Here is a 13,962-nt window from a genome sequence, read left to right as displayed (position 1 = left end):
TTGGTAAAATACGATTCGAATCATGTATTCACAAGAATTCTATTAATTGGATAAAAATAACGTGTGTAGAAGACGGGAAAAGAAACCTGCTATCTCATTTCTATCTTTCTACGAGATGGATCCAATACACATCGTTAAAAAATGTATATAGCATACCATGTCTATATTTATAATATAAACCTCCGTTGCATGAATGTTATAATTGCATCCGACAGCGTGGCGTGTACAGCTATCATTTACATGCCAACTGGCCCTCCATAGATAAAAGTATGATGGAAATAGTAAGTATTTCACGGAAATACTAAATGCAGTGTCACTCGATGTGACACGGCATTGTATGCACCGTTCGTTATTATCCAGCAGTCTGCAATTCTCATCGTATTGAATTATTAATTTGTAACGGCCATTGCATCAGTGCAAAATATCACAACAGGCACAACAGATCGTGCACGAGTCATGTAAACATGGATTTCCACACACATAGTTACTATAAAATAAACGAATACTTTTTGTCCGCCGCTGGCATTTGGCCTTACCAAACGAGGAGGAGAAAAATGTTATTATGTTTCATATCGACATTCGCTGTATTATCCATACAAGCCGCACAGGTATGTGTATCTGAAAGATCAATTATTTTGTGTAAGTATGTACAGAGTTTTCCATTTCTAGCATAAATAAGATACACGCTAATATATTTACAAATGCATTAGTTTATTTTAGATCCCAAAAAATTAATAACTTATAAACTGTAGAAAGATGTTATTATAAATATTGTTTGGCGTTATCGCAAATTTACATGCATATAAATTTGTTATAATTTTAATAATTTATAATAAATTGCTTAATTAAGTTTTTTTTTATATCCGCGTAAATGAGTGCAAAATTCTTGGCCTTTTTCAAGAAAGAGAGAGATAGTCGATTACTATACCAAAGTAATGTCTAGTGCATGATTCAGGAATGTCGAGGAAGTCCGAAAATAGGTCAATGACTTAAAATATGAATCATTTTACAGACGCAGAATCAGACAATTATCTAATAAGTGGCAAAAAGTGATGGATAGCGATGGCAGATACTTTGATTACACATGGGATGTGCTGTTTCGTTACTATTCATAAAAGGACGAACAAAACTAGAAGCAGTAAGAAAAATATAAATTTAGTTGTAAGTTAATAATATTTTGATTATAAAAATTAGTGAATTTTTTTCATAAATGAAGGGCCAAAACTTTTGCACGCATATAATAATTATCTCTTACTACTAAATAGTTTAAATAAATTAGAGAAATATGATGTACAGAGTGTCCCAAACCTACCGTAACACTTGTGGAAGATTTTTGAGATTATTTGGAAAAGAAAATCTTGATATCAAAATATCAAGGCTGCAATAGTTTTTAAATGGGAACTGTTTAAAGTTGAAAGTTTAAAGGTGCTATCACTTTAATTATTGATATTGATATAATTTATGCACTCATATAATTTATGCAATCATTGAAATAATTTTAAATTTATTTATTAATTAATTTTTGGAATATTAACATCAGAACGCGATGTGTACCGAACTGTCAAAGCTTTTACCAGCTTTACATAAAACGTGTCATAGACAAGGCATCTTCAATGTGCAACAAGACTGAGCGCACGACTTTTTGACAACCTAATTGAACAACTTTAAACACTTCTCATTTAAAAACTATTGCAATCTCAACAATTATATTAATTTTTGTCTCGAAATGATCTCAGAAATCTGCCATTAACAAGTGCTACTGGGATCCTGAATATAATACGCTCTCTCTTTACCAAAAATTTTATATTAAATAAAAATAATGTTTTTATATTAATTCGTGATAATTAAAAATAAACTTAAATTAAATTTTACAGGTTGCACAATTTATTACGTGCAATCGGGATGTGATATGCATTCTTCAAAACACTCCTGTGTTCATACTTCATTCAGTAATTTACGTCAAGATATATACGTATGGATTACAAAAGACAAAGGTAAATGGATTACTTTATAGTATATTAAAAGTACATTTTTATACGCAGCAAGTGTGTCGAACATTTTTCGTAAGAAATTTTGTCAAAAACATTATAATCAGTTATTTTATAAATCTAATGTGAAATAATCTCAGGAATATATCATTTCTATTCACAGACTTAAAATGCACAATGTTTGTTTGAATTTTAAAAGAGTTTTGCAAAAACAATGATTTATTTTTATAGATAAAGACTCTCTTAGAATTAATGTTTGCAGAATGGAAAATATTAAAATTGAAGGATGAAATAGAAATTATGGAAAAGTATGCAAAGAATGGCAGACGATATATTATATTTTATGCTGGTAGGAAGAAAAATCGATGTCTGCAATAAATCTATAGAAGATCTTAAAAGTACCGATTAATTTGCACTATACATTTTTTTTATTAATTTAATATTTTTTTTTTTTTTTTTTTTTTTTTAAATAAAAATATTGAATTACTTACAGTTCTATAAAATTAACAAATAAATTATCTTTAAACCGACTTTACTCGTTAGAACCTACAAATTAACTAAAAAGGTCTATGGTTTTAAAGAATATTTAATGTTTCTAGGATATATCATATTGTAATATTACGATAATTTGCAGCGTACGTATATTTTACTGCGGTTGGTTGCGTTATCGCAACTTTAATGCCGCAATTTTTCGATTTGATAAAGCCACTGAATCAAAGCAGACCTGTGATACTTCTGTACCCAGCGGAATACTTTGTCGATGTAAACAACAACTTTACTTATATTTTTATGCACATGACAATAGCACTTCAATTCGCTTTGCTGGTATTAATCGCGGCGGATAGTATGTTCATTTGTTACACTGAATATGCCAATGGACTTTTTGCTATTATCGGGTAAGCACTGTGTTCAAAAGATTAAAAAGCTATCTGACATACATTTGTTATTCTTTAAAAACATTTTTTACTATTAATTTACTAATTTTCTTCGCAAGATGTCTTAGCGCTATTAAAACAGTTATTTTTAATATTTTCTTTAGATACCAATACTTTTATGGAAATTCGTGTAAAGCAATGTGTATTCTAAAACTGCTATAATAATTACAGATATCGATTCCAATACTTATTATATAAATATAGTACAGGAAACATTTTATGCCAAAATCTCACTTTATATAAATCAAATAATATATATCAGGAAACCCTCGTGGACACCATACAAATGCATTTGCGAGCTATAAAGTAAATATATATTTTTTATTATAATTAAATAGTGATTTTAAAAAAAACGTTTGATATTAATAAACAATATGTATAATTTTAGAAAAATTTAATATAAATTTTATAAGTTCAAGAATCATTCCCAGACAGCACACATGTCTAAAATCGGGACATAAGATATCTTAAAGACATCATTAGGACGTCTTTTAGATACCGTGTCTAAAAGGCGTCTTAATGACGTCTTTAAGCCGTCTTATGTCTCGATTTTGGACATGCGTGCTGTCTGGGATTAATATATCATAGAAATTTAAATTCCTTGTCATATGTTAATATTTATTTTTTATTTTTCACAATTATGTCTTTTTTTAAGTATTAATAATATCAGCATTATTTTGTTATAGTTTTGTGAAGCTCCTTGAATCTACTTACACGGTGCCTTTTGCGATTACATTGGGACTAAATACGATTATCATGAGTTGTACTTTGCTACAAGTAAGTATTTTACTTCTAAAGTAAATAAACATTTTATTAATACATTGTAACTTTTTCTAATGCAACATCTAAATTCATTTATTGTATACTTTTGATTTTAGATAGTACTGGTATCGGAACAAACAGAAGAAGTGGTAAAATATTTGGTTTACGTATTCGCACAAATCTTTCACTTATTTTGCATCAGCTTTCAAGGACAAAAAATCATAGATGGTAGCATAAGAGTTACTGATAAAATGTGAATATTTTGAAATGCAATTGTTATGTAAAAAAATACTTAAATCTAATCAAATACACTTTATTTTTTGAAAATAATTTAAATAATTTTAATAGAAAATTATTCTTGTTAAAAAATATCATTGAAAATATACATGTTTTCAGATATAATGGATTATGGTACATGATGCCAGCAAAATCGCAAAAAAATTTGCTGATTCCATTGCGGAGGTGTTTAGAACCGTGCCGTTTATCTGCTGGAAAGATTTATGTCTTTTCCTTACGGAGCTTTACAACGGTAAGAAAAACACACATTTGTAATTTTCAAAAATTATATGAATGATAGAAAAATAATTCAAAATCCAACTTCTTTAAAAATTATGCGCCTAATATTTAAAACTAATAGCATTTAGAATAATTTTAAATACTTCAAAAATTTCTAATTTAAAAATATTTTCCTTTATTGTAACATTTTTTATTTTAAAAATTTCTTGCAGAAATTAAAATTAATAGATAAAAAAAGAAAATTATGAAAGAAATACTAAAATTATCAATTTTTTATTTCAAAAAATTTTAATTTAATACTTTTAAAAATTTTTGTGTTTTAATTTCTATAATTATATTTGTTCTTGTTAAATTTATGTTAACAATTATCTGCATTTTTTATCACAGGTTATGCAAACATCTATGTCCTATTTTACAGTGTTATCGTCTTTTCAATAATTATATTTATAATACGATCATATATGTATAATAATATACAGTATTAGTTAGTATAGAAACTTTTAAAATAGTGAAGAGTGTTAATAGTAAAATTCAATAAAAAGAATTTAATTTGTTATAGTAAAAAGTATTTTTATGATGAATATATTATTCTGTATTTTCAATATACGATTAAAAACAAACTAAAGTCCATTGAAAATGTGTTTATTTTTAATCCATTTTGGATGTGAGTATCGTATCTAGAAATTTGTGCATCGTGACTCAAAACTGAAGTTGTGTATATCTGTGTGACAAGTTGACAAGAAAAGTAATGAGAAAAGTGAATAAATCTGTTTATAATTGTATAATTGTTGCTTTTGTATGTGAATATATAAAATACTTTTGCATTCTTGCTGTTGTATCATAAAATTTATTTTTTCTTCAAAAAGTTTGCCACTTAGCAGGAAAGTGAGGTTATGTTTATGACTCAACTGGGAAGAAACAAATGTTGAAAAATTAATTAAATAGTGTAATAAGAGTACAGATTACTTGATATTAGACTGTTATTAATTTTTTTTAAATTTATTATTACTGTAATGCATTAATTCAGTGGACGAAACATCATAAAATTAACATCACTCTACCGGGTGTGCTAATTCTTGTTTCGTTTTATCGTATACTGCACAACCTTCAAATGCCGCACGATAAGAAAGCTATGCGACGAAGTCGATCTCGAGATCGCGATCGGGAACGCGAACGAGAGCGACGTGATCGGCGACGCAGCAGGAGTCGATCGAAAGACCGCAAGAAGGATAGGAAGCGATCCAGATCTAGAGAACGATCGCGAGAACGGGATAGATCACGGGAACGGGACAGATCACGAGAGAGAGATCGGGAACGTCGAGACATCAAGGACAGATCCAAGGACGACAAGAAACGCAAAAGCAGCCCTACGCTTGCTAATGAGGATGATTCAAAGAAGGAATCGAAGAACGATGTTAGAAAAGAAGAGGAGGCGGAAGAGAAAGCGAAATCGGCACCAAAGAAGGAACCATTGAGCCTAGAGGAACTGCTATCCAAGAAGAAGGCTGAGGAAGAGGCTCGAGCTAAGCCAAAGTTTCTCACCAAGGAAGAACGGACAGCTTTGGCATTGGAGAAACGTCAGCAGGAAGTTGATGCAATAAGGAAGCAGCAAGAAGAGGAGCGCAAGTCACTGTTTCATAACGATAACACTTCTAAGGAAAGAGAATGGGATGACAGAGACAGGTATGTTGATCATCAGTTTTTAATATAAAATTTGATTGATGAAATTATTATAAAATACATACTTACAATCAGTATTATATGATTTTTGTATATTTATTAAGAAAAAAAGAGAAAAAGAAATATAATTAATCATCTATGTTATTATTAACATTGTTATTTGCTCTGTCAAACGTTAAAGAAAATATTTCCTGAGAGAAAAAAATTTAAGATTATTTTTAAGTTTTAATATATATATTTTTCTTATTGCGATTTAAAACATTTTAAAACATTTTGGAAATAAGATTTTAATTGTTTATTAGAATGTTAAAACTGACTTTTTTGTAGTAGAAGGAGAGAGGGACAGCGTTCTCGCGAAGAAGATATTAAAGACAAGGATAAAGAGAAGGAAGTGGAAGCTATCAAGGAACGATATCTAGGACTAATAAAGAAAAAGCGACGAGTTCGAAGGCTAAACGATCGAAAGTTTGTCTTTGATTGGGACACTTCGGAGGATACTTCTGTGGATTACAACAACATTTACAAGGAGAGGCATCAAGTGCAGTTCTTTGGTAGAGGCAATCTAGCTGGCATCGACATTAAGGCGCAGAAACGAGATCAAAGCAAATTTTATGGCGAACTGTTGGAAAAGAGACGTACTGAAGCTGAGAAAGAACAAGAAAAGTAAGTTGAATGATTCGAAAATCATCATATTTAGTAGAAAACTCATTTTTCATGAAATATATATCGAATTGCATTTCATTGCAAATCATATATTGCACTTTATGAAACATAATATTTTCAATATCAAAACATGATAATACTTTTTTTTTTAGAATGAGATTGAAAAAAGTGAAGCGGAAGGAGGAAAAGCAGAAGTGGGACGACCGGCATTGGTCCGAAAAGGCGCTGAACGAAATGACCGAGCGCGATTGGCGTATCTTTAGGGAAGATTACAATATCACCATAAAAGGTGGCCGCATTCCCGATCCTATCCGTTCCTGGAAGGAATCCGGTTTTCCAAAGGAGATTTTGGACATCATCGACAAAGTGGGCTACAAGGATCTCACACCTATTCAGCGGCAGGCAATTCCTATTGGCCTGCAGAATCGCGACATTATTGGCGTCGCCGAGACTGGTTCGGGAAAAACTTTAGCCTTCCTGATTCCATTACTGTTGTGGATCACCAGTCTGCCGAAAATCGAAAGACTCGAAGAGGCAGACCAAGGACCATACAGTATTATCTTAGCGCCCACACGGTATTAATTGCTTTTTATGTTATTTTTTTCAAACACTGTGTATACGATTGTCTTACAAAGAAGACATCTTGCGTACAGATAAATTGCTAACAAATTAATTTTGCATTCTAGTGAGTTGGCACAACAAATAGAGGAAGAAACCAACAAATTCGGCCAACCGTTGGGCATCCGAACCGTTGTAGTAGTAGGTGGTCTTTCGAGGGAGGAGCAAGGTTTCAGATTACGGATGGGTTGCGAGGTATGCTTCTGCAATGCGATCACTTATGACTAATTTTATAAGTTTCTTTTAAGTTAGAAACGTAAAATCGATGAGAAGTTAAAGTGATCTTAAGATTAAAATAAGTCGTGTCTTTTTAGATTGTCATTGCTACACCCGGACGATTGATAGATGTTTTGGAAAATCGTTATCTTGTGCTGAATCAGTGCACTTATATTGTACTGGATGAAGCGGACAGGATGATAGATATGGGTTTCGAACCAGGTATACATTTTAAACATTTATAATAATTTGCTGACATTCTGTGATTTCAGGAAAATTAAAACTGACATTGAATAATTGTTACTTTGTTTTCTCTTTTAAGTTTCGACAAAACGCCTTTTTCATTTTTATAACATTCTTGTGTTAAATCTTGATTAATTGGAGTTTTTACATTATATATTATTTTTTTTAAATAAAAGGAATATAAAATAACTTATTTAAAAAATTCTCATATACTCAAGCAGCACATTGGTCTAACTATAATATATTCTTTCAGACGTTCAAAAAATTCTGGAATACATGCCTGTGACGAATTTGAAACCAGATAACGAAGACGCTGAAAACGAGGAGAAGCTCTTAGCTAACTATAATACGAAGAAGAAATACAGACAAGTATGTATAACATAACAATCATTTGTCCATTACTTTTAAAATGCTACTCTGTAATAAAATTGTAAAAAATTTAGGAACGAATAATAGATATTCTAATTTTTTTTACTAAAAAAAGTCAAAGAAAAAACTATAAATCACAAATGCAATCCAGACTTTGGAATGCAAAGTCGAAATTTAATTTTTGCTTTTATAAATTGTTTGTCAAAAATTTTCCGATCTTGTGCCAGAAGTATTCAATTCGTAAATAACGACATTCGACTATTATCTTGTGTCTTTTTTTTTATAATATAATTCTTTTTTGCTTCTAGACAGTGATGTTTACCGCCACAATGCCGCCGGCTGTGGAGAGGCTTGCCAGAACTTACCTGAGAAGACCAGCTGTGGTGTACATCGGCAGCGTAGGCAAACCGACAGAACGCACCGAGCAAATAGTTCACATAATGGGTGAAGCCGATAAGCGGAAGAAACTCATGGAGATACTTAGCAGAGGTGTCGAGCCGCCCGTTATCATATTCGTCAACCAGAAGAAGGGCGCGGACGTTTTGGCGAGAGGCTTGGAAAAATTGGGAGTATGTAATTTGGAACTCTTAAACACACACACACACACACACACAAACAAGACACATTTTTGTAACGATAGTAAAACTTTTACCAAAGGTGTAAGGCTTATAAAAAAAGTCATTGAGAGATCTAACGTAGCTTTGCTCTCTTTTAGTACAATGCCTGTACTCTTCACGGTGGCAAAGGCCAGGAACAGCGAGAGTACGCCTTGGCATCGCTCAAGAGCGGTAGCAAGGACATCCTGGTGGCCACTGACGTCGCAGGTCGTGGTATCGACATCAAGGATGTGTCAATGGTTATTAATTATGACATGGCTAAAACCATCGAAGGTTAGTTGCTTCCGTCTTTTATCACTTTTTTTCTCGACATTCCGTTCCAGTTAATAATGAATTTGTTCTTAGAATACGTATGTTCTATATTTTATATTCTTCAAAAACGCTATATTTATGAATGTTTTACATAATTGTATTATCTATTGCTCACATTTTCTGTGTATGTTATATTCTTACGTTTTTCTAAATTGATATTGAAACATTTTTAAAAATTATAAATTTTTTTTATTTCCAGAGTTATAAATTTTGAAATTTACGGTAAAATTCTCAAGTGATGATTAACTACATAGTTTATTCCTTTGTCTGCAGATTACACACACAGGATTGGTCGTACCGGTCGCGCTGGGAAAGCTGGTCTTGCCATTTCTTTCTGCACTAAGGATGACAGCCACTTGTTTTATGATCTCAAGCAAACCATTCTCGCCAGTCCGATATCGACCTGTCCACCGGAATTGCTCAATCATCCAGACGCCCAGCATAAACCCGGAACAGTGGTCACGAAAAAACGAAGAGAAGAGAAAATCTTCGCTTAATACTTTCTCTCGACGGTTCTTGGTGATTTTTGGATGTACAGGTTTGAGCAGGAAAAATTATTGCATAAAATTTGAAAAGAATATTCTACAATTTCGAATATCAAGATTTATAATTAAAAAATAATTAAATATAAAAATATATATTAAAAAATATAAAAAAATATAGATATTCTTCGAAAACTATATTTTTAGTTATTTTTAATTATAATAATTGTCAAGGCATTTCATTTTCCACTCTCTTAAATACTTTGAATTCTTGAAACGATCATATCTTGCGCGCGACGCACGTATTTTGAACGGTGAAAATAAATACTTAGGCATTACAGATGTATATAGTTATTTACAGCATGGATACAATAAAGTTCGTATTGTGGAAATTCAATTGCAATTGAATTACTTAAATAACAAACTATAGATAGAAAATTATTATTATTATTATAATATCGCGTAAAAATTGATTTCTATAATCATGAAGATTATGGAAGCGGCGGCGGTGGTGTCACGTAGTCACCCTCGACCTTACATTCCTCTTTCCAGTCGTCCGGTATCATCGGCTTCAAAATCTCCACGAACTTGTTCAGAGGGCACGCAGCGGTGCACCCAGATATTATCATCGGATATGGCTCGTGGGTTGTCGTGTTTCGTAAAAATATCTGCAGCAAGTAGATCATTCCTTATTCAAAAATCGAACCCCTGACGAATCTGATTTAAATTTAACGAAAAAATCCACAAGAAAAATAAGTTCGGAAAATTTGCTCACCTGAACGTTCCATTCATTCTCGTCTTCGTGAAGCTCTATCATTATCATAATATTGTAATGCGGCATTTGATTGTACCAAATGTGCATTGTATCCAGCAAAGTGACGATAGTGCTGTCGTGGCCGATGTACATGAACATTTTCCTCAACTCCGGATGTAGAGTCTGCTCCTTTTTCTCCATCATATCGTTAGTGATCTTCTTCAACAGAGGCCCGCCTCTCAGTCGGCGGAAATTGTCGTCGTATGTGTTGAGCTGCAGCTCGTACAAAGCCAGAGGCGTCAATTTGTCATAGTAGTCTCTCGCCCATTCGGGCAGAGTCAGATTCATCTGTTTCTGCAAGAACAATTTGATTATGCAATAATTGAAAATAGACTTCCAACTGATGAGTGCGCACATATATAAACATAAATAGTGTGCACTTCAAATTAGCGTCTTAAACTCTTTGCCATCCGAATTAATTTCGACGAATAAGTTAAATATTTCGTCTTTGTTCTAATGCTGTCGGATATAAGACAAAAATAATGATAATTAACTACTGTTAAGGATTTTATGAAGATTAAAACAATACAGTTCGCAAAATCTGATCCATGTATCGCCTCGATTGTTTGCAGAATCACGCGCGGGATTGTTAAAACGCTATGTCGAGTTCATCTTAGAAGATTAATACTTTGCAGACCAGCCGATCTCAGGAAGACGCGACTATTTCGACGGTGTGGATCGCTGAAAGTGTTGTGCGTAAGTTTTGCACAGATGTCCAAAACAATCTATGAAATTTGCCAGTGTCTTAATATATCGCACCCCCGCAAGAAAAGTGACGCAAGTCGAAATTTTTCGAATTTTGTATTATGTGCAGATTCTAGATACTTCTTACGTTTAACACTCGCGTAAATAATTAATCTTAAAATTATTTGTTTAATCAAGCATAGGCATGTGAAATAATTTTCCGTCAAATCAAGCTTGCTTCGGATAATTTGCGATAGAATTTGAGATAAAAATCTATTCATAATATTATTAATAAAAAAAAACATTTTTAACGCAACTCCTTCTTTCGTTTCTTCCGAACAATTTGATATTTTTTACTTGTGTCACTTTTCTTACGGAGATGCGATATCTTCAATCGCTATAAAAAAAAAAACAAATACCTCAGCTGTCAATGTGCTGTAAAGCGAGCTGACATCGTCGGCATTTGCAATCGGCATACCCGTAAAATTCGTCAGCTGCTCGAACAATTGTTGATTATCCTCGTGCACTTGCCGAACTTCCGGCAGGTCGTTCACTGACGTGCGCAGACGAGTATATTTCGGACATGTATTCCACACTAGCATAAGCTGAAAGATACACACTGTTTAGGACAAAAGTTTTGATAAGAAAAGGCTCTCAATTGTTCTACAATATGGCAAACTCTTGTCAACATGAATGAAATATCATCGACAAAGGAAGTTTAAAATGTTTTTCTCCTTCAATGACGATTTTATTCTTCTCAATTCGACAAGTTTGAAGTAAATCAACGCTGAAAATAGTCGCCCCAAAGTTAGAGGAAAAGATCAGTTGGTGAAATATTTACAGAAGTGCTTTTACCGTGTCCTCCGTGCGTTCCTGATAGAATAGAGAGACCGGTTGCCAGGGTAAATCGGATCTAAATAATTGATCTTCATTGGGTTTCCACAATGCAGCGGCTTCCAGCATGCCCGACATCTTCGTGCGGTCCGTCGCAGTGGTTTGCAAGTAGAATACATCGGGATCGTACACTGATCCTAGGAAACGCTCATAATGCTTTCGCAAAAACAGTCCTTGATTATACTGGTTCTTCCTTCCTTCCTATTTTCATTAATTTTAGTTAAATTCTGCTTTACGAGGCAAGTCGAGGAAAGGAGCGGTTTATTTACGTTTGTCAGCTGACCCCAGCCGTAGGGCTGCATGCTGTCCTTGATATAAGGATCGTTCGGATAAGTGTCCACGGGCGCCCTTTCGCCATGTCGTATCACCTGGAAAATGTATAAAGAATACGCATGTATCACGCGACATCAGTCCTGTTTCTTTAGAGCAAGTTCACTGTTTGATTTAATTATCCCCAGAAGAGATATTTCAATATTCGAACATTTCTCAACTAGCATTTAATGAGATACGTAGAACTCAACTAGCATTTAATGTGACACGCGTGAGAATATAAATTAACACGCGCGTATGATGCGCTGCGATTTTATTTATCAATGCATTCATATCTATTGAATGACAACAGACGCCGTAACGTAATGACGTTAATTTCCAGTAAAATAGCAAATTCCAATCAACTTTGCAGTTCTCTTCGGACATAATACAAGCGCACGTATGCACAAGTCTTTAAAAAATTGCTTACGTGTGTGTTTTAATTTTAAGAAATATCTTGCACAGAATTTTGGATATTTTTATATACTCAGCTTATTTTTTATCTTTGTAATATTATTTTATTTAATTAAATACGGGATAAAAGAGAAACTGAGAGATGAAAGACGAAATTAGTGACAAAAAATATATATCTTCTGTACAAAAAAAATTATCTCAAATTTCTTATTGTAACATTTAGTACCAGTTTTGTTTCAATACGTACCACGGTGACTAGTCGCAAAGTATCCTTCTCGTGAATTGTTGCGCCTTCCTCCGCAACTTTGGAAGGCAAAGGTACTCCTGAAATATAAAAGATTAATCCTTTTATTAACAGATAGATCTGTAGACGCAAAGAGCGTTTTTCAAATAAGAAGAAAAGACATATTTTAAATTTCAGACATACTTTAGGCTACTTTCTCATAGTTTATATCGTATTTGCACCAACATTTAGATCAAATGCACACTTGCGTCTCACTAGCAATGCCTACTTGAGAAAGAACCCGCATTACTCTCAAAATGCATTTAAAAAAATATAAAATAATTATTCGAAACGCGTAGACTAAACATGTTAACAAGCATTATAAATGAATGAAACGTTCGCATAAGTTGAAATGAATAAAGTTTCCAGTTCAAAATAATTACTCTTTTTTTCTCCAAACAACAGGTTGCAAGACAGTGTTATTTTGACTCTATTTAATTGTTTTCAAATTAATCGCGAACACAGATTTAAATATTTCTCTCATAGAAGTATTTAAATTGAAAATGGACCATCTTTATATTTAAATACATACGTATTTACATACGTATACGCGCCGCGTGTAATTGCATGTGTGTGCGTTATATAAAGCAACACTTCCGAATAATCACGAGTAAAGCTAACGTATAATATTACAATAAGTATAAAACATCTTGAAAATTCTATTTTTTTTTTTTTTTAGATTAAAGATTAATTTTACAAATATTTGCATACTTGTTCTGCTTCGCATAAAAAAAGACGCGTTCGATATCACAAAGAAAAAAAAACGTTCTAGGCACTCTTGTGATCCATAATTTAAATATTTTTCTATGTAAATTTAAAACACTTTGGAAACTAACTTTCCGCTTATATTTATAATATATTACACTCACACTTGCACGGTTAGCGTGAGTGAAATATATCGCCAAAGTTTGATATCTCCTTCTTCACCTTGCAATAAAATACGGAAAAAGAAGAAAAGAGAATAAGAGAACAAGGAACCTTTACCTGACACCAGCGCGAGCATGGCAAGTAGAGGGAAAGCCGCCACCGGAAGGATCATTCCGAATTAATCGAGGACCAGAAGGGCTGATTAATGGTCCGCAAATAGATCTGCAAGTGCGATCGAAACGAACGTGCGAACGTGTGCGACCATGTACTGAGAGGAGTCGCAACACGTGCGCGTA

General features: G+C 33.0%; 3 protein-coding genes across 10 annotated transcripts; 2 read left to right on the top strand and 1 right to left on the bottom strand.

Annotated features, from left to right (window-relative positions):
* Positions 1-215: 215 nt before the first annotated feature.
* Positions 216-4,769, top strand: LOC105673208 (odorant receptor Or2-like). 7 transcript variants are annotated; one of them, XM_067358408.1, is made up of 10 exons: positions 216-281; positions 434-608; positions 1,875-1,994; positions 2,251-2,337; positions 2,623-2,884; positions 3,095-3,229; positions 3,610-3,700; positions 3,802-3,938; positions 4,082-4,214; positions 4,589-4,769. In XM_067358408.1, exons 2-10 carry the CDS (start codon positions 563-565, stop codon positions 4,637-4,639), a joined length of 1,062 nt encoding a protein of 353 aa, XP_067214509.1. In that variant the 5' UTR covers positions 216-281; positions 434-562; the 3' UTR covers positions 4,640-4,769. The 7 variants fall into 7 exon arrangements, with proteins under 7 accessions (XP_067214509.1, XP_067214508.1, XP_012224107.1 ...); XM_067358407.1 differs by having other exon boundaries at positions 2,220-2,337; XM_012368684.2 differs by lacking the exon at positions 216-281 and adding an exon at positions 1,013-1,138 and having other exon boundaries at positions 466-608.
* Positions 4,770-4,890: 121 nt separating this feature from the next.
* Positions 4,891-9,798, top strand: LOC105673059 (probable ATP-dependent RNA helicase DDX23). Of its 2 annotated transcripts, none has more exons than XM_012368394.2 (9): positions 4,891-5,884; positions 6,212-6,544; positions 6,697-7,119; positions 7,231-7,357; positions 7,477-7,600; positions 7,875-7,990; positions 8,299-8,559; positions 8,706-8,880; positions 9,193-9,798. In XM_012368394.2, the coding sequence occupies exons 1-9, from the start codon at positions 5,313-5,315 to the stop codon at positions 9,414-9,416; spliced, it is 2,355 nt and encodes a 784-aa protein (XP_012223817.1). In that variant the 5' UTR covers positions 4,891-5,312; the 3' UTR covers positions 9,417-9,798. The 2 variants fall into 2 exon arrangements, with proteins under 2 accessions (XP_012223817.1, XP_012223816.1); XM_012368393.2 differs by having other exon boundaries at positions 4,892-5,884; positions 6,209-6,544.
* On the bottom strand, positions 9,737-13,924 carry LOC105673065 (prostatic acid phosphatase). The gene is made up of 7 exons (XM_012368408.2): positions 13,784-13,924; positions 12,764-12,840; positions 12,063-12,161; positions 11,755-11,994; positions 11,319-11,504; positions 10,177-10,509; positions 9,737-10,069 (listed from the first exon to the last, which is right to left on the bottom strand). The coding sequence occupies exons 1-7, from the start codon at positions 13,836-13,838 to the stop codon at positions 9,893-9,895; spliced, it is 1,167 nt and encodes a 388-aa protein (XP_012223831.2). The 5' UTR covers positions 13,839-13,924; the 3' UTR covers positions 9,737-9,892.
* Between the last annotated feature and the right edge of the window lie 38 nt (positions 13,925-13,962).

Source organism: Linepithema humile, chromosome 6 (genome assembly GCF_040581485.1).
Source record: "Linepithema humile isolate Giens D197 chromosome 6, Lhum_UNIL_v1.0, whole genome shotgun sequence".
In the NCBI taxonomy this organism is placed as follows: Eukaryota; Metazoa; Arthropoda; class Insecta; order Hymenoptera; family Formicidae; genus Linepithema; species Linepithema humile.
This window is presented reverse-complemented; position numbering and strand designations above follow the sequence as displayed.